This window comes from Rhinolophus sinicus, chromosome 5 (assembly GCF_057876585.1).
Source record: "Rhinolophus sinicus isolate RSI-liver-muscle chromosome 5, RSI-T2T, whole genome shotgun sequence".
NCBI classification, from domain to species: domain Eukaryota; kingdom Metazoa; phylum Chordata; class Mammalia; order Chiroptera; family Rhinolophidae; genus Rhinolophus; species Rhinolophus sinicus.
In genome coordinates, this window is record NC_142505.1 from 109233272 (window position 1) to 109254739 (window position 21468).

Sequence of the window (21468 nt, forward strand, 5' to 3'; positions counted from 1 at the left end):
GCAAAAAGGCGAAGTTGGAACCACAGGCCCTTGTCCTCCCTGCGGATGTGCTGCTGCCTCTTCCCATGTGTCCTGTGTCCTCCGTGGCTGCACATGGAGTCACTTGGGGGGAGCTTTGGTCTGGGTGTGGCCTGGGCACCCAGACTCATAAACACCCCGTGATTCTACAACACACCATGGCTGAGAACCACACTCTGAGGCTGGCGGGACCCTCCTGGTGGACTTGGCACTGCAGCCCCACCCGCCCCTGTCCCACACGCCTGTCCCACATGCCTGTGCCACATACTGTCACACACGCCCTGTCCCACATGCTCTGTCACGCCCCTTCACTGAGAGGAAGAAAGGGGAGGGGAGGTAGTCTCTCTCAGGCCGGCATTCCCCCCACCATGGCTAAGAGCTGGGGGCAGCAGCACGCCGTCGGTCACCCGTGAGGTCTGTGGCAGGGCATGGCCAGGGGTGGTGGTGAGAATGGCTGCTGTCCACTCAGGCTCCATGCCGCCTGCCTCAGGCCCCAAGGCTGTGGCCGGGGCTCCCCTGGGCTGTGCCTGTCCCTAGGAGGCTGTCATTCCTCGGGCCTTAACCCCGAGGTCCATGCACACCTGCATTTCACCAGGACTGGGGTCTGGAGGGCACTGGGCACAGGTTCATTGTCTAACCCTGGGATCCACGAGTCGTTTCATCAGAACTTGACGAAGAAAATCACAAGCACAAAAGGAACAAAATGACGTTTTTATTAAAAATCATACTCATAGCACCTGTCTTCCTACATGTTGTTTTTGTTTCTGTGTTTGTTTTTTTAATGAGTTCCGCCTTTCTACACAATTCCAGAAAATGCTGTTGGGAAACTTCAGGACTGACCCAAGCTCTCAGTCGACCAGGAGGTGACACTGAGAAGACATGAGGCGTATCTCTGCAGTTCATGGATTTCGACATTGTTCCCACCTGTCGGACTGGCTCCATGCGACGGGGAGGCTGACTCAGAGCCACAGCTGGACACGTGGACCGAGGAGACACACAGTATGTGCCAAGGACTCGGAGAAACTGGAAAGTGTGCTGGGAACCGAGTCAAATGCTGTGCGCCATCCAGGCATGACCAGGCCTCCTGCATGTGGGGCTCCTGGGTGGAGGGCCAGCCCTCGTTGCCCCTTCACGGTGTCCCTCGCTACATGTAACTGAGTGCTCCTTAAAAGCATGGCACGAGCTGAGGGGAAGGCCGGGCTGGGGCTGGGCTCAGTGAGGACCGATTTGTTCAGAGGGAGGAAGCCCAGGAGGCCAAGTTGATGTGCTCAATGCCCGAGGGGCACAGGGACGGCCCACAGCCCGCCCCGCTGCTAACCTGTGTGGAAACCTATGCCCAGCTGCCCCGTGGAGAGGGGGCCCCTGCAGAGCCCCTGCCGCTCCGGCACAGGGCATGGCCCCAGATGCTTCCCTGCATCACCCTCACCCAGCAAAGGCAGTGAAATACTCCATGACCCCCTGGAGGCTCCTGTGTGGGGACTCAACTCCTACTTGTCCTGAGGCACCTGACATCTCCACAGAAGGGGACACTTTATCTGGTCTTGGTTAGAGGAATGGTGCTTGCCCTGCTTTTAGAGCTGAGATTAATATCCAATATCCATTTTCCTAGTGTGTGGTTTTTTCTTTCCTCCCTAAAGACAAGAGGTTAGGAACTGACGCTTCCCAAGCCCATGTTTCTCTGGGAGGCTGAGCACTCAGTGGAGCCACCCAGCTCTGGTCCTTTGGTGCAGGTGTCCTCAGGGGCCCGAGCCCCCAGTGATGGGTGGAACGGTCCATCCGCCGTCACAGGGCCAGCGCAGCCGCGGACAGACAATGCCGTACAAAACAAGTTTACTAAAAGCAGAGAAAATACAGGAACTATAACGAGCCTGAGAAAAGGGTCACGTTGTCACAAAACCCAAAAGCAAAAAACACACCTCAAACCAAATCGTCCTCATCCTAAAATGTTTCCACACGTCCACCCACTATTTAAAGCGAAGTCCATGTAGCTTAGACAGCAGAGGGCAGAGAGGCCGTGTGTCGTGTTCTCTGCTGTTGTTTCTCTCAGGAAACAGGCTGCAGCCTGGACGGCTCCCGGCCCCTTCGCTGTCGCTGTGCTCCAAGGGGGGGGGCTGTCCATGGAACTGTGGGGAGTGATTCTCAGCAGAAGTGCCTTTGGGCAGAGCATCTAGGATTTTTGGTTTAGAATATTTCCCCCTCCACTCAGAAAAAGAAGGAAGAAGGGAAGGAAGGAAGAAAGGAAAAGAGGCATAGGAAGGAGAGCGAGAGACACTTTCCGCACTTTCTATGTTTGGAAAAGGGGCTTTTCACCCAACACAAAACTCTCCTTGGTCTCCAGGAGCCGCACCAGCACCTCTGACAGCAGAGGGTTAAGACGCCCCCACCCCCACCCATGGTGGAGGAGAAGATGCTGAGTAGAGACCCACTGGCCAGCCGCTGGGCCCAGCCCTTCCAAACCCTCACAGCACTGGCTGGTCCCCTGGAAAGACAACACCCTTGATCCCCTGTGTCTTGGGGGGGGGGGTGTCGACAGAATGGCCGTGCATCTTTCATGTGCCACACTCCTGCGGGTGCGGTGGGGACATGAGGCCCTCCCAGACCCTGGGCACACACAGCCTGGCACCAGCAGCGCTCCTGTGACATCCAGACCTGGCTCTGGTGTGGGGAGGGGGCTACCTGCCCCTCAGCCACTTCATCACCTGTTGCAAAAATAATGTGATGGCTGGACGTCCAGCTGTGGTTTGGACTCTCCAAAGTCCAGTTCATGCTATTCTCATTAGCTAAAAAATGAAAGCAAAACTGTAACAAAGGAAAAAAAAATATATCCAGAAAACTCATTCAGGCTAGAAGCTGGCCTGGGATCGGGGCGGGGAGGGACAGCAGCCCCCGGGTGGTCAGGAAGCAGTGGGCAGCAGCGGGTGTTGGGAGCCCTGTGGAGGCCATGCTCAGAGCAGGGCTGTGCCCGCCTGCGTGGTGGGGACCTCGTTCTCCCAGAGCCGTTTGCTTTATGTGGACACTGTTGCTTTTCATCTTTCCCATGTACAAAGCCAAACAATTAGTAAAAAGGCACCTGGAGACAGCAGAGACTCATTCATTTCATGTGACATATTTTAAAAAAAGATAAAAAGATTTAAAAAATACTCTGGTTAACAATGCACACCTCTTACAGAATAAGCAATTCGGAAAACGCCGTCTTCCCTCTGCGTCAGCGGGTTGGCCGTGTGCTGTGTGTTCATGGGAAGGAGCTAGTCTGCTAAGCAAGGGCTGTCCGGGGGCTTCCACTGAGGTGGTTTCCTGCTCCCCCACTACCAGGTTTAAAGAAAGGAAAGAAGAAGTAAGCCCCGGATATTTCACCAGCGGATGACACACAATGCAAGCTCTGAGCCATCACGGTCAGAGGACAGCACCTGAGGACCTCCTGCCCTGCTGGCTGCCGGGAACTGTAAAGCTGATTCCACCTAGAAACTGCTGAGTGAGGACATTCCAGAGACGGATACAGCTGGGTCAGGAAGTCCTTGGCCCAGGTCAGAAATTCCCTCTCCAAACCCCGGGAGGGGCTGTGCGGCCGGAGCTGTCACAGGTGAGCTGCTGGTCCTCTGGAGGCCCAGGAGGTAGAGTGAGGCCGAGGCTCGAGGCAGGCAGAGGTCTCCCCGGCCGCCGCCCACGCCCTTCCTCCCCCGCCAGCCTCCTAGTTGGGCGCCAGGATGGAGAAGCCCAGCCTGGGACATCTGAGGTCTTCCGAGTTCCGGGGTGCCAAGCCACTGCACCAGTGAAATACACCTTCTCGTAAAAAGAAAAGAAAAACAAAGAAACCTGCTTCCTGCAGTGATGTTACAAAAAAACCATTAAAAAAACCTCCCTAATTGAAACGTAGTGTCCACAAGTAGGTAAAACCATCTCCTATGAGAATCCTTTTGAAACGAACACTTGAGCTCAGTTATTGGAGTTGATTGTCTTAACAGAAGTGGACTCCCGAGGTCCGCGGGGCCTGGCCGGGCGCGTCACACGAAGGACGAGAAGCCGGTGAGCGCAGTCCGGGCGCTGGGGCCCGCGGGCGCGAACACCGCACTCTGCGTGGTGACCACTGTGTGCAGCGGCGGGCCCTCGCCCCCCGCCACGGCCTCGTACCTGTGCGGCGCCCGGCGCTTCCACGAGTTGTAGTAGGTGGGGTCGCTCAGGTAGTGGTTGACGAAGGAGTGCTGGGGGGGCGCGTCCTCAGACTCGGAGTCGGTGGCCTGCGGGAGACGGAGGCGTGAGCGGGACGCAGGGGCGCGGGCACCAGGGAGGGCAGCCCCAGGGAGAGTGGTCCTGGGGGACACGGGGCGGCAGGGGCGCCAGGGGAGGTCGGGGCCACGGTGCCGGCTGCAGACCGGAGGGAACCCATCCTGAGCTGGTGCGGAGGTGAGGAGGGGCGTGTCCCCCACGGACAGGGATTTCCACGTGACTCCCGCCCATGCAGGCCACTATGGGAGGTCACCGGGAAATGGGGCCCTGAATGACCCGTGATGTCCACCTGTCTGTGTCCCCCCCTCCCTGGGCACTGAAAGTGCCCGCCTGCACCACAGGGCAGAGAACAGCTGGAGGGCGGCCTGGGCAGCCCCCTGGTGTGCGAAGACTAGTCCCTCAGGGACTTTTCCCCTTTCTTCTTATAAAATAAATCTGCAGTTTCTTTAAGAACATTTAGTCCACAGTTTCTGGTCATTTTTGTAAAGCAAAACTCTGCTTCTTGTATTTTACGGTTTGGGTGACCCAGAAGTCACTGGAAGGACTGCTGAAGGTCAGTGGGGGCCGAAGTGTTTCCCTGGAGGACGGAGGGCTCTCTGTCTGGGACCCTCACCCTCGGGCCCTGCCACCTGGTGGGTACAGAGCCCACCAAGCTGCTGGGATGCTGTGAGGCCACCAGACCCTGGAAACACAGTGGGCTCCTCCCGCCCCAGGGCACCTGGCAGATATTCCAAGAATGGGTCTATAGACACAGCGGAGGCCAGACAGCGTGAAAGTTCAAGGAGGGAACAGGAACCTGTGGCTCCGTCCATCTCCGTCCCTCTCACTCCAGCTGCCGGGCCGCAGGCCTGGCCTCCTCTCTGGGCTCCCGTGCCCAAGCGGGGTCAGCCACACCTGCCCTTCCCCCCCTCCCAGAGGGTGTCAGGAGGAATAGAAAGGAGTGAGAGACCCCCAGACGGTGTCCAGAATCACCAGGGAAGTTTGGCAAGAGCCCGGATTCCTGGGCGCAGCTCCTGCCCTCCTGATTCTGGGCCTGGTGTGGGGACAGGGAATGTGCATTTCTCATCAGCCGCAGCTGGGGTGGGGGCGGGAAGAGGGGAAGGCTGCCTGCTTGTCACCGCTTTACATGGAGTCGGCAGAGAGCACCGTGAGTGACGTGCCTGCCTCCACTCCCCCTCAGTTGATGGTCAGAGTGACTGACCCACACCCCTGCCCACACAGGAAGCTCTGATCCATGGACTGACACTGTCCCCGACGGCCAGCATTTCGTCCTGTAATCCCTCAAATAGAAGGTGGGGCCAGGGTCTCCTGGGATTCTTCCCACACAGACTGAAAATCTGACTCTAACTGGACTATTTACCTGTAGGTAACGTTAAGTCACAGATCTGGGGCTTTTCAGCGTATTAAGTGTAAACAGTCGGCAGCTACACACGTCTGTGGTCGCTCTGCTTGTCACCGAGTCAGAGCCCCCCACCCCCGACGCAGGGCCGCGGAATGTCCCCCGTGCCCCCAAGGTGCAGAGAATTTCCGCTCCTCCATAATCAGGTGACGACGATGAGGACGGCACTACAGGCTACGACGGCTTCTTTTCAGCGGTCGCTACTGCACAGCAGGCCACAATGTCTGACTGCACAGTGACCTTAAGAGGTGGGTGTTAACTGTTGCTATTTTATGGCTGAAGCAAGAGGAAGAGAGGGACCTGCAAGCTGCCCAGGTCTCGTGGGCGGTGGGAGCCCACGTCTGAGCCTTGCAGCCCCACACTCCTGCTGCCTCAGCAGATGTGGCCCCCCCACTCCAGGTGCCCCCTTCCATCAGCCAAACGGGTCGACAACCCCAAACCCACGATGCTCTGAAACCAAAAGCTGCCTTTCCAGCTCGTTGGGTGGCAAAGCCTGACCTGATGGGAGCCTGTTTTGTGTGAACATTCTTGGGTTTTGCTGCAGAAATACTGTGATCCACTGAATTCTGCAGCATATGGCCTTAAGGGTGTCAGATGGGAGGGTAGGCACCTGGCTTTGCCGCTGTAGGATTTCCTATCATGTTTTCCAGAGGCCTGGAGGGGGCTTACAAGGCTGCGGTAAGCTGCACGGGGAGAAAAGGGAACTGAGGCCATCCAGGGAAGCTGGAGGGGTCTGTTCTCAGTCCTCGAGCGGGTTTGTCACTTCTTCAGACACCGATTTGGGTTCTAAGCTTCTGAAGCTTAGGGGGAAGAGCTGAAACATGCCGACTGCACCCTTTTCTCACGAGAAGTTCACAGAACACCAGGATTGGACGACAGTAATTTACAGCCAGGTTTCACAACGGGTCAAGCTCACGATGCTCTGAGGCCGAATACAAGGTTCAAGCCTCGCACCCTCTCCGGCCACGTCATCCGGGGCTCTGAGCCTCTGCAGTCACCCTCCCCCCGCCAAGGACGCTCATGAAGAAAATGTCAGGATAACAATTGGCCCAATCCCCTCACTTTGTGTCTGAAAGCACCAAGACCCACAGAAGCAAGTGGCCTTCTCAGGGTCATACTTGCTCGGGGCAGAGTGGGGGCGAGAGCCAGCACTGGTTTCACAGCCCACAGTAGCAGAAATAAGCCTTTCAGTAACACTCTGGGGACAGCTGCATCAGCTTTATAAAATGTTAGTGCAACACTTTATGTGGGTGGGTTTCATACCAAGTCTCGCTGAATGGCAGGCAAATCACCAAAAGCACAGTCATTTGTGCTAGCGGTCCCGTTTCAGTAAAAACATCCAGCACCCAGGTGGTGACCCTTTGGGCACTTCTCTCCCCCTCTCTGCCCTCACCCAGCCGTCCCTGCAGCTGTCCATGCTGGAGAGAAGCCGGGTTCCTGATGGCCGGGTGGGACAGAGGGGCAGGCTGGAGAGACCTCTAGTTCCCCCAGGAGCCGGCGTTTCTAACAGCATGCCAGCCCTGCTTAGAGAACCCAGGCACCAAATGTCCCACCCATATGCATGCTGTGTGGCTAATAAAACATAGTTTCATTTGAGACTGCTCAGTAGCTATAGATCATATGTATAGACCAAAGATCTCAAAGTCCCATAGCATGAACAGAGGGGTCTGTGACAGATGTGGGCACTGAGAAGAGGTCCTGGCAGGAGACAGTCAAGAGTGGTTCAGGAAGAGAGCCCTCTCCACCTTTCCCATGGGCTGAACGAAAGCACTGGCTAGTTAATGGGTGGGCGCACGACATAAGCTGGACCAATTGAAATGTGCCCTGGGCTTTTCTCTCAATGCCTGGAAGAGCAGAGTTCTTTACTTGGGGACAAAGCTGGCGGCTGTGAGCCTTGAGTGGCCAGGGCTCATGGATACACCCACGTGGTTCCAAAAGCCACTCTGGGAGAAGCAAACCACTGTGCAGAAGGAGAGAGAGGAGACTGAGAGTGGGCGCAGGAGGAGTGAGAGCTACCGGGGCCACGTGACACGGAAGCCAGCCTCCTGGGTCCCGCTCAGACCCTGTCACTGGCTCCACAGCAAGTGCTGGATTAAAATGCCATTCTTCCTCCTGCTGCCCGTTCTGTTTATTGTTTACATGACATTATTATTTTTTAATGGGGATCTATTTCAGTGAGTTAGAATTATTGACAAAAAAGAAATGCCGCAGGATTTTTAAAAAAGTTTCCCGTGTGATATGAAGTAGAGATGTGTGTGGTTTCCTAGGAAACCGGAGAAGGCCAGCGTGTGATTGGATGTGGTGGCAGGCCGACTGTGGGAGTTTCTAAAGACGCACAGATGCCTGGCGAGCAGCTAATAGAGATAATCTCAACACTTTAGGTATTACACTGGCAAGATGAAAGGCTCGAATATTATTAGGGAATTAATTAGGTACGAGGGGCTGGTCTAAGTTGGTTGGAGCAGCAGAGATTTTGAGAACTGTTTCTGTGGTTTTCAAAAACAGTTTTGGAAATGCAATTTGAACAGCAGTCCTGATATAATTCATAAGCCGCCGGGTGATAAAATGGTGACAAACCCTCTTCGTTCTAGCTGGAGACACAGAAAGAGCTGCAGCCTGTGTCACGTGACACTGATGGCCTAATTCAGAGCCGCTCTGATCAGGCAGGTTCTTGTGCAGCTGTGAACTGATTCTTAGAATATTCGCTTTAGCAGTATTTCTGAAAATGGTTAAAAAAGATGCCGTGGAGAAAAAAGACATCACTCTTTTCTTAGCAAAATATCAGCTTCATGGAAGGGCTTTGATTCTGTGCTTCCCCCAGTTCCGGGGGGGGGGGGGGGACCGGGGAACTCTGCCCCTGGTGACTGCATCACCCTCCTGACTCCTGCGTCCACACTGGGTCACACCGTTGACTGAGCCGGGCTCAGAATGTACTTTACTCTTCATCCCTAACCTCTCCCTGTACAATGTATTTAGGCCTAGAAGCTGCTGTCTGAGGGGAGGATAAATATCTTGGACCTAAATCCAGCTCTAAGTCACTATGGATCACCCCCTTTGAAATGAGAGCTTCAGCTCCCGGGGCTCTTCTGCAGCGGGCCACCCCCAGGTCTGCTTTCCCTGGACCCCTGCTTACCTGTAACTTGACTGTTTCTGTAATTGGGGGTGAAGGGATCAGGCCAGAAGTCAATGCTACGTTAGGAAAGCCAATGTCAGAACCTAATCCAAGGCCCCCTCTGAATATCAGCACCATCAACTCTGAGTACAGAGGAAACCTCCAGAAAGGCTGTGTGAGGAGGGCAGGAGATCCTCTTCCCAGCGGAATAATGACTTAACTGGGGACAATTATTTTATGAACAACCATTTAAAGTCTCTGAAAATGGTTGCAATGGCATATAGCAAATGGAGAATTCTTTTTTCCAGAAAATCAAAATTTCACTAAGAACAGCAAGAGGTTGAGGCACTTAACCTATGACCTGCTCCCCTGTCCCCAGCTCAGAGTGACCAAAGCACCACTCAGAGGTGGCCAGGAAGACGGGCTCCCTGTCCTCCCAGCTCCTTCTCTAGGAACTTGGTTTGACCTGGGGGAGGAAGCTGCCAGCATCTCTCATACAAGTGCTGCCCTCAGCTCCACGCTGCAGAACTCCAGTCCAGGCAGGTGGGACCAAGAGAAGTGGGCACCCTTCCATCACCCAGTCTTTACTCATAGGCTGGATGGTGTACACCAGGTGTGGCAGACCGAGAATCCTGAGTCCTGGTTGCCCTCAGCCCAGCTCGCTTGTAGGGGAGACAGTCCACGTGGGCAGGGCAAGCCCAGAAGACCAGGGACTCCCATCTCAAACCAGCACCCCCCTGCACAGCAGGTGTGTCACCATGGGAGAAGAGGGCTGCTGTCCCCACCGCAGCTTTGGTGCTGTGACTGAGCGGTCCTGCACAGGGCAGGGATGGTGCCCCAGAATAGACAGCTCCCCAGCTCTGCTGAAGAGGACGTTTGCAACTGAGCACGCTCTTGTTATCGAGAACAGTGCAGACCTTCTGGGAAATGTAAGAGGCAGCTGGTAGTTCTATGATTATAATAAATGAAGCAATAAACCCGTCAGAAGTTTAATGGAGAGAACCAGGGAGAAGGCCGCTAAGGAGAGCCCTCTTAGGGTCAGAGCAAAATTTAAAGATTGACAACATCCTGCCACAGTCAAAGGACTGGACTTCAACTGGACTAACTGTGGAGTAATTTATACCCTGGGGTCCTGTCAAAAATAATAGAGCTAGCAAGTAGTGGAGGTTAACAGCTGAGTGTGATGTCAATAGTGGTAGACCATCCAGAATCTTAAAGGGCAGGTGAGAAAAAGGGGCCAAGTCTGGTCACCCCTGGTGGTCAGGAGACCGCATGCGTGTCCCAGGCTGCCCTGCCGAGGGGCGACAGCAGAGGGCACACTGAGTCTTCCTGGAACACGTAAATAAGCAAATACGCCAGCAACAACAGTCCTGGGAGCAAGGAGGCTTTCAGTATTCAGACTTGTTACAATGTATTATTTAAAACGGCCTGTTTTTCAAAACAACAGAAAAATGTGACCCATACACTGGGAAAGAAAGAGGCAACCTCTGAGGAGGCCCAAATGTTAGCAAAGAGTTTGAAAGCAGCTATAATAATATGTTCAAAGAAGTAAAGGAAACCATGTTTAAAGAATTAAAGGAAAGTATGATGACGATATCGCACCAAGCAGAGACTATCAAAAAAGAGACAGAAATGGTTTTAAAATAACCAAATGAGAAGTTCTGGATTGCAAAGTACAATAAGTGAAATGAAAAATTCACTAGAGGGACTCAGCAGTAGATTGGAGCTGGCAGAAGACAGAATCAATGCACTTGAAGATAGACTGATGGAGATTATGCAATCTGAAAAACCAAGAAAAAAAGAATAATAATAATAAAAAAAGACACAGCACCAGATAAATGTGAGACAGTACTGAGTGCATTAACGTATGTGTAATGAGAGAACCAGGATGAGAAGAGAAAGAAAGAAGCAGAAAAAAATATTGGAAGTAATGATGAGTTAAGGAACTCCCCAAACTTGATAAAATAATCTATACACCCAACAAGCTCAATAAACCACAAATAAGAGAAATGGAACAAGATCCATAGCCAGACAAACTATCATCAACATTTTGAAAGAACAAAGACAAAAAGACGCTCTTGAAACAAGCAAAAAAAAAAAAAAAAAAAAAAAAAGAGGACAAAAGGCAATTGAAAGTGATGAAAGAAAACTGTCAACCAAGCGGCTTATTTTTTTTTCCCCATCAAGGCCAAGAATCTTCTACTCCGCAAAACTACTTTGAAAAATGAAGGCAAATAAAGATATTCTGAGATAAACAAAAATTGAAAAATTCATTGCTAGCAGACCTGCCTGATAAGAAATACTAAAGGAAGATTGTCAGGTTGAAAGCAAGTGACACCAGACAGTAATTCAAATCCACATGAAAAAACAAAATGTACCAACAAAGGTAATTACATGGGTAATTATAAAAGATGGTATAATTGCATATTTCTTCTTTCTTCAATTATCTGATTTAAAAAGCAACTGCATAAAACAACAAGTATATAATTGTATTCTTAGGCCTATAACAAATAGAAACGTAACATATTTAACAGTAAGAGCACAGAGGAGGCAGTAGGAAGGAAGTGATACCCAACAGTAACTTGAATCCACAGGAAGAAATGAAGAGGACCAGAAAGAGTAAGTAAGTAGGGTAAAATGAAAAACTCTGAATAGATACTTGTTCTCCTTCTCTCAACTTCTTTAAAAGACATACAATTCTGAACAGTGATAACTATAAAAATGAATTGTATAGACATGTATAGACATGTTTAATAATAGCACACAAGGGGAGGAGAGACTAGAGCTGTATAGGATTAAAGTTTCTACATGTCACTGAAATTTAGCATAAACCTAAAGTAACAAAATATTGAAAGAAATACAGTAAAAACAAAAACAAGGGGATCAAAACGGTATACTAGGAAATAGCCACACAAAAAAGAAGACAGTAATGGAAAAATAAAAGAATAAAGATATGCGACATACAGAAGGCAAATATCAAATGGCAGATGTAAATTCTATTATATCTTAGTTGCAATTATATTAAATGTGAAGAGATTAAACACTGTAGTCAAAAGTTAGAAATTGGCAGAATGAATAAAATGACATGATCCAACTATATACTGCCTACAAGAGACACATTTTAGATTCAAAGATTCAAATAGGTTGAAAGTAAAAGGATAGAAATGTTACACCATGTAAACAGTAACCAAAAGAGAATTGGAGTGGCCATACTAACAGCAGACAAAATAGACTTTAAAATAAAAATTGTTACTGGAGACAAAGAAAGACTTGCTATACTGATAAAAGAGTCAATCCATCAAGACAATATAACAATTACAAATATATATGCGCCTAAAAACAGAGCCCCAAAACACATGAAATTGAAGCTGACAGAAATGAAGAGAGAAATAGATAACTCAACAACAGAAGCTGGAGAGAGAAATACATTAACAGATGGCAGAAGATCAAAAATATAGAAGACTTAACACTATAAATCAACCAGACCTAACAGACACGTAGAGAACACGCCACATAACAACATCAGAATAACACATTCTTTTCAAATGGATTTGGAACATTTTTCCAGCATAGACCATATGCTGGGCCATAAAACGAAACTCGGTAAATTGAAAAGGATTTAAAATATACAAAGTATGTTCTCTGACCACATGGAATAAAGTTAAAAATCAATTACAGAAGAAAATTTGGAAAATTCACAAGTATGAAGAAATTAAAACACACTCCTAAATAACCAATATGTCAAATGGTTTAATTGTGTGGCATGTGAATTACATCTCAATCCAGCTGTTTAAAAAATGTGGTTCAAAGTAAACATTTCAATCTGAGTTGGCACTTCTAGGAGGATGAATCACCCAGGTTCCTCTGTTGGGATCCCATGCATATTTAGTGCCAGCAAATCTCCCAAATCCATAAGGTTCAGAGTCGAGACCTAGCAAAGATTACAGAGCAAAGAACTCTGGGAAGAAGACAAGTCTTGTTTGCTACCTGAGAACCCAGGCACTTACCCTGAACTCCATGGGGCCGTGGCAGGAGGCAGCTATCACAAAGCCTGGCTTTCTCACTCGTTATATAAATCCTTGTGGGATTTTGTGTGGATTCCATATCCCTCTTCCCTCCTCCCTTCTTGCTTCTCTGCCCCCGTCACCCCTCCCTCCCTCCTCCATCCCTGTGCGTGTGTTTGTAATTAGGTGTACATGGATGTGTGCACGTGTGCCTCTGTATACAAGGTCTGATAATTAAGTTCGTGAACTTGTTGCAATGATGTTGCTAACCTTTTTCAATATCAAAGGGTTTATTCATCATGAATTCATAACAACTGGACAGTTAACCAAGTTTACTATTTGGAAGCGCTGAAAGGGCTGCATGAAAAAGTTAGGTAACTTGAACTTTTGGCCAACAATTCATGGCTCTTGCATCGTGACAATGCACCAGCTCTCACGACACGTCTGTGAGGGAGTTTTTAGCCAGTAAACAAATAACTGGCTGTATTGAAACACCCTCCCTACTCTCCTGATCTGGCCCCCAATGACTTTCTTTATCCGAAGATAAAGGAAATATTGAAAGGAAGAGAATTTGATGACATTCAGGACATCAAGGGTAATATGACGACAGCTCTGATGGCCATACCAGAAAAACAGTTCCAAAATTGCTTTTATGGGTGGACTAGGTGCTGGAGTCGGTGCATAGCTTCCCAAGGGGAGAACTTCAAAGGTGATCGTAGTGGTATTCAGCAATGAGGGATGTAGCACTTTTTTTAGGATGAGTTCGTGAACTTAATTGTCTGACCTTGTATGCCTCGGTCAGTGCCAGCGTCCATTTAATAATCCTCCACAACAATCAGCTGAATTTGAATCTTAAAACACTCCATGCGTGAGAGAAGAAACAGACCAGTTGCTTCCCATTAAACTGTTTTGAGAATGCTTTTACAAATAAATAGTTCAGAATTCATGAATCCAATTCTGGCTGCACTGGGCATGGCCACCAACCCCTGGTGGGGGCTGGAGGAGGAGGTGAGGAGGGGGCGGGTGTCAGCTAGGCTCTGGAGACCCACGTAAGGCTGGAGGATCCAGCCTTGGTCTTTCGTCAGAACAACAGGGAGACTCACCCTGCCCTGGGCTGGTATGAGAATCCCAATACTATGCCTGGCGCATAGTAGGTGCTCAGTTAGTGCTCAGCACACACTGAAGTGTTAATTTCAGCCTGCCAATGCACGTGCGCGGAGACTGTCATCCTGGTGCCAGTACGTTCTAAGGGCAGCAGGCGCGTGAGAATGAGTGTAACTGCTGGCACAGAGAGCGTCTGCTGGAGGGCAGTGACTGTCCTTCCTCTAGGCTGCATTTGGTGTGAGCTGCTAGAACAAGGCTGCTGTTGCTTTATCACAAAACGGCGGGTCAGTTTTTGTGGGATTTCACTTGACAGCCCCTCGATTTCAGACAAATGTACCTTCTGGAACATCTGCAGTGCTGCTCCTGGTTTTCACCAGGCCTGGGGCTACAGCCCAGAGGGGGACCCGCGGCCTTTGTAAACAGAACCCAGAAGCACAGCAGAGCAGGTGTCACACTGGCCCCACCTGCTGTCCCGCCTCCCTGGGAGTTCTTATACAAACCACAATTTACAAAAAGCCATTTTATTGAGCCTCAGGGCTCAATAAGCCTGAATTCAGGTCAAAATGAAGGTGAGACTTTTTTTAGATTAAATATTGATTTAGAGAATTAATGCCAAGAGGTGGGGTACGCCTACATGTCCAGCAAATGGCTTGGTGACTTCCCCCCTCCCAAGGCTCAGCACATCTGAAATGCAGAAGTTTAGGTCTGACCCCAGGGAACCGCCTCTCTAGTTGTTGTTTCAGCTGGTTTTGTTCATGGATGTAAGATTCTGAGACAGTCCGCTTATGGGGAAAGGCACTTCCTGGGTGAGGGTGCCAATCCCCTTCTCGCGGCCCCCACGGGAGCTGCTCAGCTCTGTAACTTGATGCCTAGACACAAAGGCGGCCTGAAGTACACAGGCCCATGGGTACCAGGTGGGGGTCACGGTGGAAGCTGATACCCCCTTGGGGCAAGACCTCCCTGGTGTAACTGCTCAGTGCGGCCAGGCCACATCTGAAGGGGCAGCTCACCAGACCCTGTTATGTGACCCAGAGCTGCTGTGACAAAATTCCTCTTTTCAGCACCAGGAGGCTGGTGGGAGGGAAAGCAGATGTGGGGGAACAGGGAGGGGCTCCCAGTTTCTATCAGTCTTGCAGGCTCAAGCCCTCTGCCTCTCCACCTGGGGTCCAGAGGCCACCGTGTTCTGTGGTCACCTCCAGAACACATTAGGTTTATTTCTGAGAGCGAATGGAACGAGCGTGGCCTTCAGATGAGAAGTGACTTTGGGCAGGTTACTGAGAGCTGGCCCAGGACCAGTGACCTCCAGGACTAGGAGATGGGCACGCGGAAGCTTTTAGTAGCAAATGCACGCCCTGCAGGGCGCACGGTCAGCATGTAGCTCACTCTGCAGCCGCCCCTCCCAAGGGGGCCGCCTCAGTTTCTCCCTCTCGCCTGGGACGGGACACAGGAAGCGACTTGCTGACAGGTGGCAGCAGTCTCAGTGCCCACTCTGGTCGAAGCTGACAGACCGAAGGGCCTGCGGGTGTGAGCTCGGGAGCCACGTGTCACTGTGAGACTCAAAGGAGAGCGCTACAAAGGTGACAATGAGCTGGTGGCTGTTAAGCTCCAAGGCGGCAAAGCCTCTGCTCTTGCGAACGCGGGGGCTCACTATGGAAGCGGGAACGGCCGCAGGCACTGACCTCGGATTCCGTGGCGTCCGCCGACTTGTCCTGGAGGCTCATGCTCTCGGTCAGCACGGCGCCGTTGTACTTGCTGCAGACGTCCTCATCTGAGTAGTGGAGCCCGCCAGGGCTGGGCCGGGGTGGGGACCTGGGCCGGGACGATGACCTGCTCAGGGCCGCCTGGGCCAAAGATACCTGCCCCCGGCCTCCTGACCCTCCCCCCGCCTTTGTCAGGACTGAGTGAGAGAAAACCACAGCCTCTGACAGCATTTTGGCAACCGATGCCCCAAATCACCAGCCTGCCACAGGTTAATGCCACATCACTTCTCTAAGGCGAGTGCTCAGGTGACCGGGGATCCGCGCGGGGCTGGCAGGTCTCCCAGGTCACTTCCCTTCCTGCACAGCTGCGGTCTGCCCTCTGGGTATCTCTAGGGATCTCTCACCACTGGCCCTTCCTGCCCTCCTAGACGCAACGCCATCCTGTTGGGGTTTGGGGGGGACCAGTGGGCGAGGGGACATGTCTGTGGCCAGCACCCAGTTCCCGGGGCAGACGCGGCACGTGGGGTTGTAGCTGCTGTGTCCCTACCTGGTCCCGTTCTTCTTTAAGAAGGTGTTCTTGACATTGAGGTGGCGGCTGTTAAGCTCCAAGGCGGCAAAGCCTCCGTTGTCCAGGGTCACAGACTCCTCCATGTTGGAGATGCTTTTACCTAAAGTCAGGCCAGGAAAACAAGCACAGACGTCTTAGTAAAGTGCCCACCGCAGCTTTCGAGCCAGCATGGCTCAAGACGGGTGTCCACTGAGTCCTGCCGAAGGTAAAACCCAGGGCCGGCCAGACAGCGGGAGTGGAGCTGGGCAGACAAGCTCCTATATGTTAATTATATGTTAATTTCAATGCTGGAGCAAAATTACAATATTAGCATTTCTGTGTTTGTTTTGACTGTCAACAAAAGGCCAGGATTCTTCTCTGTCTCTGATTAAAGAGTCTTAGATGAACACTTTTTTAAAATCGGGGAAATTAAATGTTTAATAAGTTTCGAAACAACTCCTCATATTTGTATAACAAAACAGTAAATTTATGAGGGGTGACAGCCAAAGGGCACAGGACTTCTTTTTGGGGTGATAAAAATGTTCTCAAACTGAGAGTGGTGATGGTGACACAACTCTGTCCATGTACTGAAAGCCGCTTTTAAAAAAATAACGTTATAAGTACCTATGAAGTCACATGCTCAAATGTATCAGCAGAGCAAATGAGTAATAGTAACGCTATAAGAAGCCGAAGGACATGACATTTTCGATGTCTTCCCACATCCTCGGCATGACAGCCAGGTCCTCACGGCTGTGCCTACGCTCCGGCTGGTCTGCCCTCTGCCCCCGGCATCCTCCGGGCTTCCTTACCCCCTTCCTTCAGCTCACAGCTCAAAGGTCAGGAGACCAGAGGGAACTTTCCGGGCCTCCCAAAGGTCGGCCTCACCCCTGCAGCCTCCTCACTCCCAGGGCCTTCGCGCTGCGTGGTTTCGCACGCGGCTCCCACCTGCTGGACTGTTGGTGCATTTACATTTGCCTGCTTCTCAGCGTTGGCCTTCGTCTCCCCCACTAGACGACAAGCTCTGTGAGCGAAACAAGAGCTAATGGACTTTATCCCTTAGGCTCCTGCGCTGGCGGCCGCCAGGTCAGTGTCTGAGCACCTGCCAGGGCCCCACGCTGTTTGCTCAGTTCATCCCCATTTCTAAGCCCCAAGAATCCCCTCTGCAGGGTCCCTGCACCCCTCAACATGCCTTAATGCTCTGTTTGTGTGCAACCAAAAAAGCCAACCGAACAGAGCGGCAACTGGCAACCGAAAGATGAAGTTGCTGGTGAGGGGGGATCTGGGTTGATGGGGGGTGAGCGGGCGAAACCCATGATCAGAGAGGAGCCCGGGAGGCCGGGCGTGTGGGGAGGGCAAGCAGGAGGGTGTGGATGCGGCAGCAGCAGCAACGCTTCAGGTGCGGGAGTGTTCTACGCAGGGAGGCAGACATTCTGGCAGACAGACAAGTATTTTTTCCCTAGGCTTCAATTATGATGTTAAATTAATACTCCAGGGTGAGGCTGAGGGTCAGAAAAGTGGGCAGATTTTTCCATGCCAGACGTAGGATTCTGTAATAGCATGAAGTCAGTAAAATGAAATGCCATTCATACACTATAAATCGCACAGGAATAAAATCTGATTTAGGAACTCTTGTTAGAAGTGAATTTATACAGAAAAAAAATAAATCCTTTCTTGGAGGGATGAATTGCTTAAAGTTACAAAAGCAAATGGCCAGGCATTTCGGGTGCCTGATTTTATTAGCCCTTTTGGGAGAGTGACAGTGGTGCTGGTGGCTGGGGTGGGGTCCACCGGGCCCCCTCCTTGGCCCAGAGGGCTAGGGTGGCAGCTCTAATGCAGGCGACATCATCAGGGATCCGCCTTCCTAAGAAGGAACGGCAGCCGAGCTGATGGGCAGGGGCGGGAGCCGGCCTCAGCCAGGGCCTGTCCCGGCCAGGGGTCCCAGGGGTCTGCCCACACTCCTGGCGGGCTCCAGCGGCCCGGCTCCAGCAGCCTGGTTCCGCAATGTGGGCTGAGAGCAGGCCATGCTCCAGAGCTTGCTAATTCTGTTTATGCGAAAAAGTCATCTACCGGGAACTATGAGAATTTTTTAAAAAGTTGAGGATAATGAAATGCATAAAGTACACTAATCTTAAGCGCGGGGGTTACAGGCGTGAGTGTCATCGTCACCAAGGTGGACAGTGCTTCCAGCACCCGGAAGGTTCTTTTTCCTTCAGGTAACTTCTCTGTTTATACTTCTCACCGAGAGGCAACACTGTCCTGTGTTCCAGAAACACCGGTCCTGATCTTCCTATCAACAGAGTTGTTCTCTGGTACTCCTTTGTGGCCGGCCGGCTGTACCCATGTCCATTTGTCCCTTTCTCTAATGATGGCGATTCATCCAGAAACAAACACTCCCTGAGCACCAATTGTGGGTCTTGCCCTGGGAACCGGGGTGGCTGGCTCTCAGAGGGCTCAGAGTTGGACAGGGGGCATCAGGCGAGGCACAAACTCCAAGTGAGCCAGGCTGTGCCCTCCGTTTCTGCCTCCATGAGACACATCTGACTCTCTGCCAAGTGCTCGGCCCATTGTTCTCACGGTACCGAGTCGTATGACACTTTACCCATTTAATGCTTTACCCTTTCTAATCATATTCAAAAGTACTAGTGCATCTGAGCAACGGTGCAGGTGAGGACACTGGGGCTCAGAGGCCCGAGGACCCAAACGACGCACCCAAGACACACGGCTAATTGGAGGGCAGAGCCAGGTGTGTCCGGAGCTCCCGACTGGCTACGCCTGGCTGCCTCCAGAGACACGCCTGTTGCACCTGTTTTGTCACCTATAGGAAGTGAAATGGAAAAGTGGACATGGGCACGGCAGATCCAGGAGGGGAAAACACGAAGCATTGGAGCTCGGGGGCCCAGGGCGCTCTCAGAAGGGGGGAAACGAGGGCAGACAGCCCACCTGTGCCACAGTTCTTGTATTTCTTGTTCTGCCCATGCAGGACCAGGGTAAATGCCACCAGCAGGATGACGATCAGGCTGGAGAGAGCCACCACCAGCAGGAACCACCACTCCTCGTAGAACGGGGTGTCCACTTGAGCTGAGGGCAGACATGAACACAGAGACATTTGATAGAAACTGCCCATGGACCGGGCTGGGGTAAGGCTCTGACGGGGTCGCCGAGTCACAGGGAGGATGGAACCACTGTCTGGTCCAGGTGACTGCGGCTGGGTGGCCTCGTCAGGAATCAAGCAGTAGCACTTTTTCAGCTTTTCTATGGGAACCAGGCTCAGGGTTCCTCTGGCCCCCACACTGCCCCCCACCCTGGTGATTTGTCTGTCTCAGAGCTTGTCCTGACCTTGTCCATTCAAACTACCTTCACGCTGATTTCTTACTTTCATCTGCTTACAAATGCTGTCCGGGTTAGAGGGAGGAAGGGACAGAAGTGACCGATGTCCTCCTCTTTCCAAGTGCCAGGCCTCCTTCCGAGTGTCCTCACCCTCTCCATCACCACCACCACCTGCCCGGGGCCCTTGTCATCTCCTGCTGGCCAGCACAGCCACTTTCCCATTCAAACCAATTCTTCACATTGCCAGCAGAGAGCTCTTTCTCAGAAGGAAACACGGGGTCCCCCTAAAAGCCTTCAGAGGCCCCACACTAGCTGTGGGGTGCTGCCTAAGTCCACGAGGCTGCACGATCTGACTCCCGCTCGCGCCACACCTGGATCCCGCCCACACCTGCACAGAAACCTCTGGTTGCAGCACCCACTGGTGTGGTTGCTGGCTACCTGTTGGCGTCCTCCACCACATCGGTCCCCTACAAGTGGGCTGTGATTTATTTATTTCATGCCTCCAGCAGAACTGAGAGGAACTGGCCCCATTCCTAGATGTGCTTTTCGACAAATGAAAAGGTTTCATTTAAAAGTTGCTTTAAAGGAGAATATGCTTCTTCTCATGTTTTATTCCGCTTACTAAGAACAGAAGAAATGGAAATTGTTTCTTGGAAGGTGCCGGATGGCCCCGGGGTCCCACTCGGCACCTCCCATATGCTCTTGCAGGGGAGCTAGCTCCGAGGCCGGACGCCAGGATGAACAGGAAGCCTGTCACAGGGGAGGCCCAGGGACACTGCGATAGAAAGCACAGCTGCCTGCCATAAATACCTCACTGGATGGACGAAAATGTGTGCCCACTGGGAACAAGGGGGGGGGGGTGTTGCTCTGGTTCATGTATCACCTCTGGGTTCCTGACGAGATGACAACAGTCTGAATCCACAGTCCAGCTTTCAGGCTTTCATCTCCTAAGGAACTTGGTGGTGTTATGTTATCCAAAGCAACCCCTCCTTTGTTCCCAGTGGGCACACAGGCCTCGCTGGTGATGCCCGGTTACCCACACCAGCCTCCTAGCACCGTGTTCGCTGGGCGAACCCCATTGCTGCTGGAGAGTCTGCAGGTAGCACGGTGAGGTCCCCTCCTTCCCGCGATGGTGTCACATACTCCCTTCCCTCAGAAGCAGCTATCCAGGGAGGGTCCCTACCTGACACGGCTGTGGAGGGGCTGCTGGGCTCCCCATAGCCCACCTGGTTCACAGCCACCACCCGGAACTCGTAGGTCACTCCTGGCCGGAGCCTGTCCAGGCTGACGGTGTAGGAGGTGGCACTCCGGGGAATGTCCTTCACAAACATGTCCCACAGGCCTTCGTCTGCAAGAGGCGTGAAGTGAGAGCAGAGGTTAGGGCCGCTTTCCCCCACACGGGAGCCCCTGCACTTGCCCGCTGGTCAGCTTGCGGTCCCCTCACTATGGTCGTGATGTGTGTCAGAGGCTGGGTGCGCGGCACAGGTTTGGGGCCTGGCAGGAGCCGAGTCCTCTCCCTCATGACAAGGCTCTGCTAGGGCTGTGGGGTGGGGTGTGGGGTGTGGGGGGCACTTTCCTGAACATTCGTCTGGGGTGGGGGGCAGTTCCTGGCCCTCCCCTCCGCTCTGTGCCTGGATCGCTCCTCTGGTGGAGTACTTCTGGCTCCCTCCCTCCCGCTTGCTGGTGGCAGGCCCCGCTGTGTGCCTCCCTGACCCACCCACATGACGCCCACCCAGCCACCCGCCACCACCGCTGGGCCCTGGCCCTGGTTCTTTCCAGTTCCCACTGTGTCCCACCGCCGTTCTAACTGGAAATGAAGAGCCAAGCACAACTTTAACCAGCAGCTTCTTCTACCAGCCAGCTGCCAGCTCTGTGGCGGCGCCGTCACGTGGTCTCTGCACAGCCTTGGCTGGTAGCCACAGTGCCCCCACACGTTCAATCATCTGTACCACGTGGCGTTGTTGGGTGGCAGCTGGCATTACGAGGCTGGGACCGTGGGTCTCCATGGCTCCGGCCAGGGCCGCGCTCCCTCA

At 52.2% G+C, this 21468-nt stretch overlaps 1 protein-coding gene across 1 annotated transcript in view; it reads right to left on the reverse strand.

Moving 5' to 3' along the window:
* Positions 1 to 710: 710 nt before the first annotated feature.
* Positions 711 to 21468, reverse strand: part of SDK1 (sidekick cell adhesion molecule 1) — a 687292-nt gene continuing 666534 nt past the window's right edge. Inside the window, exons 41-45 of the mRNA XM_088798792.1 lie at positions 20619 to 20783; positions 19049 to 19186; positions 16109 to 16229; positions 15541 to 15670; positions 711 to 4253 (exon numbers count right to left, since the gene is read on the reverse strand). Of these exons, the coding sequence (XP_088654918.1) occupies positions 4020 to 4253; positions 15541 to 15670; positions 16109 to 16229; positions 19049 to 19186; positions 20619 to 20783 (788 nt within the window). The 3' untranslated portion in view covers positions 711 to 4019. The remainder of the gene's footprint in view (positions 4254 to 15540; positions 15671 to 16108; positions 16230 to 19048; positions 19187 to 20618; positions 20784 to 21468) is intronic.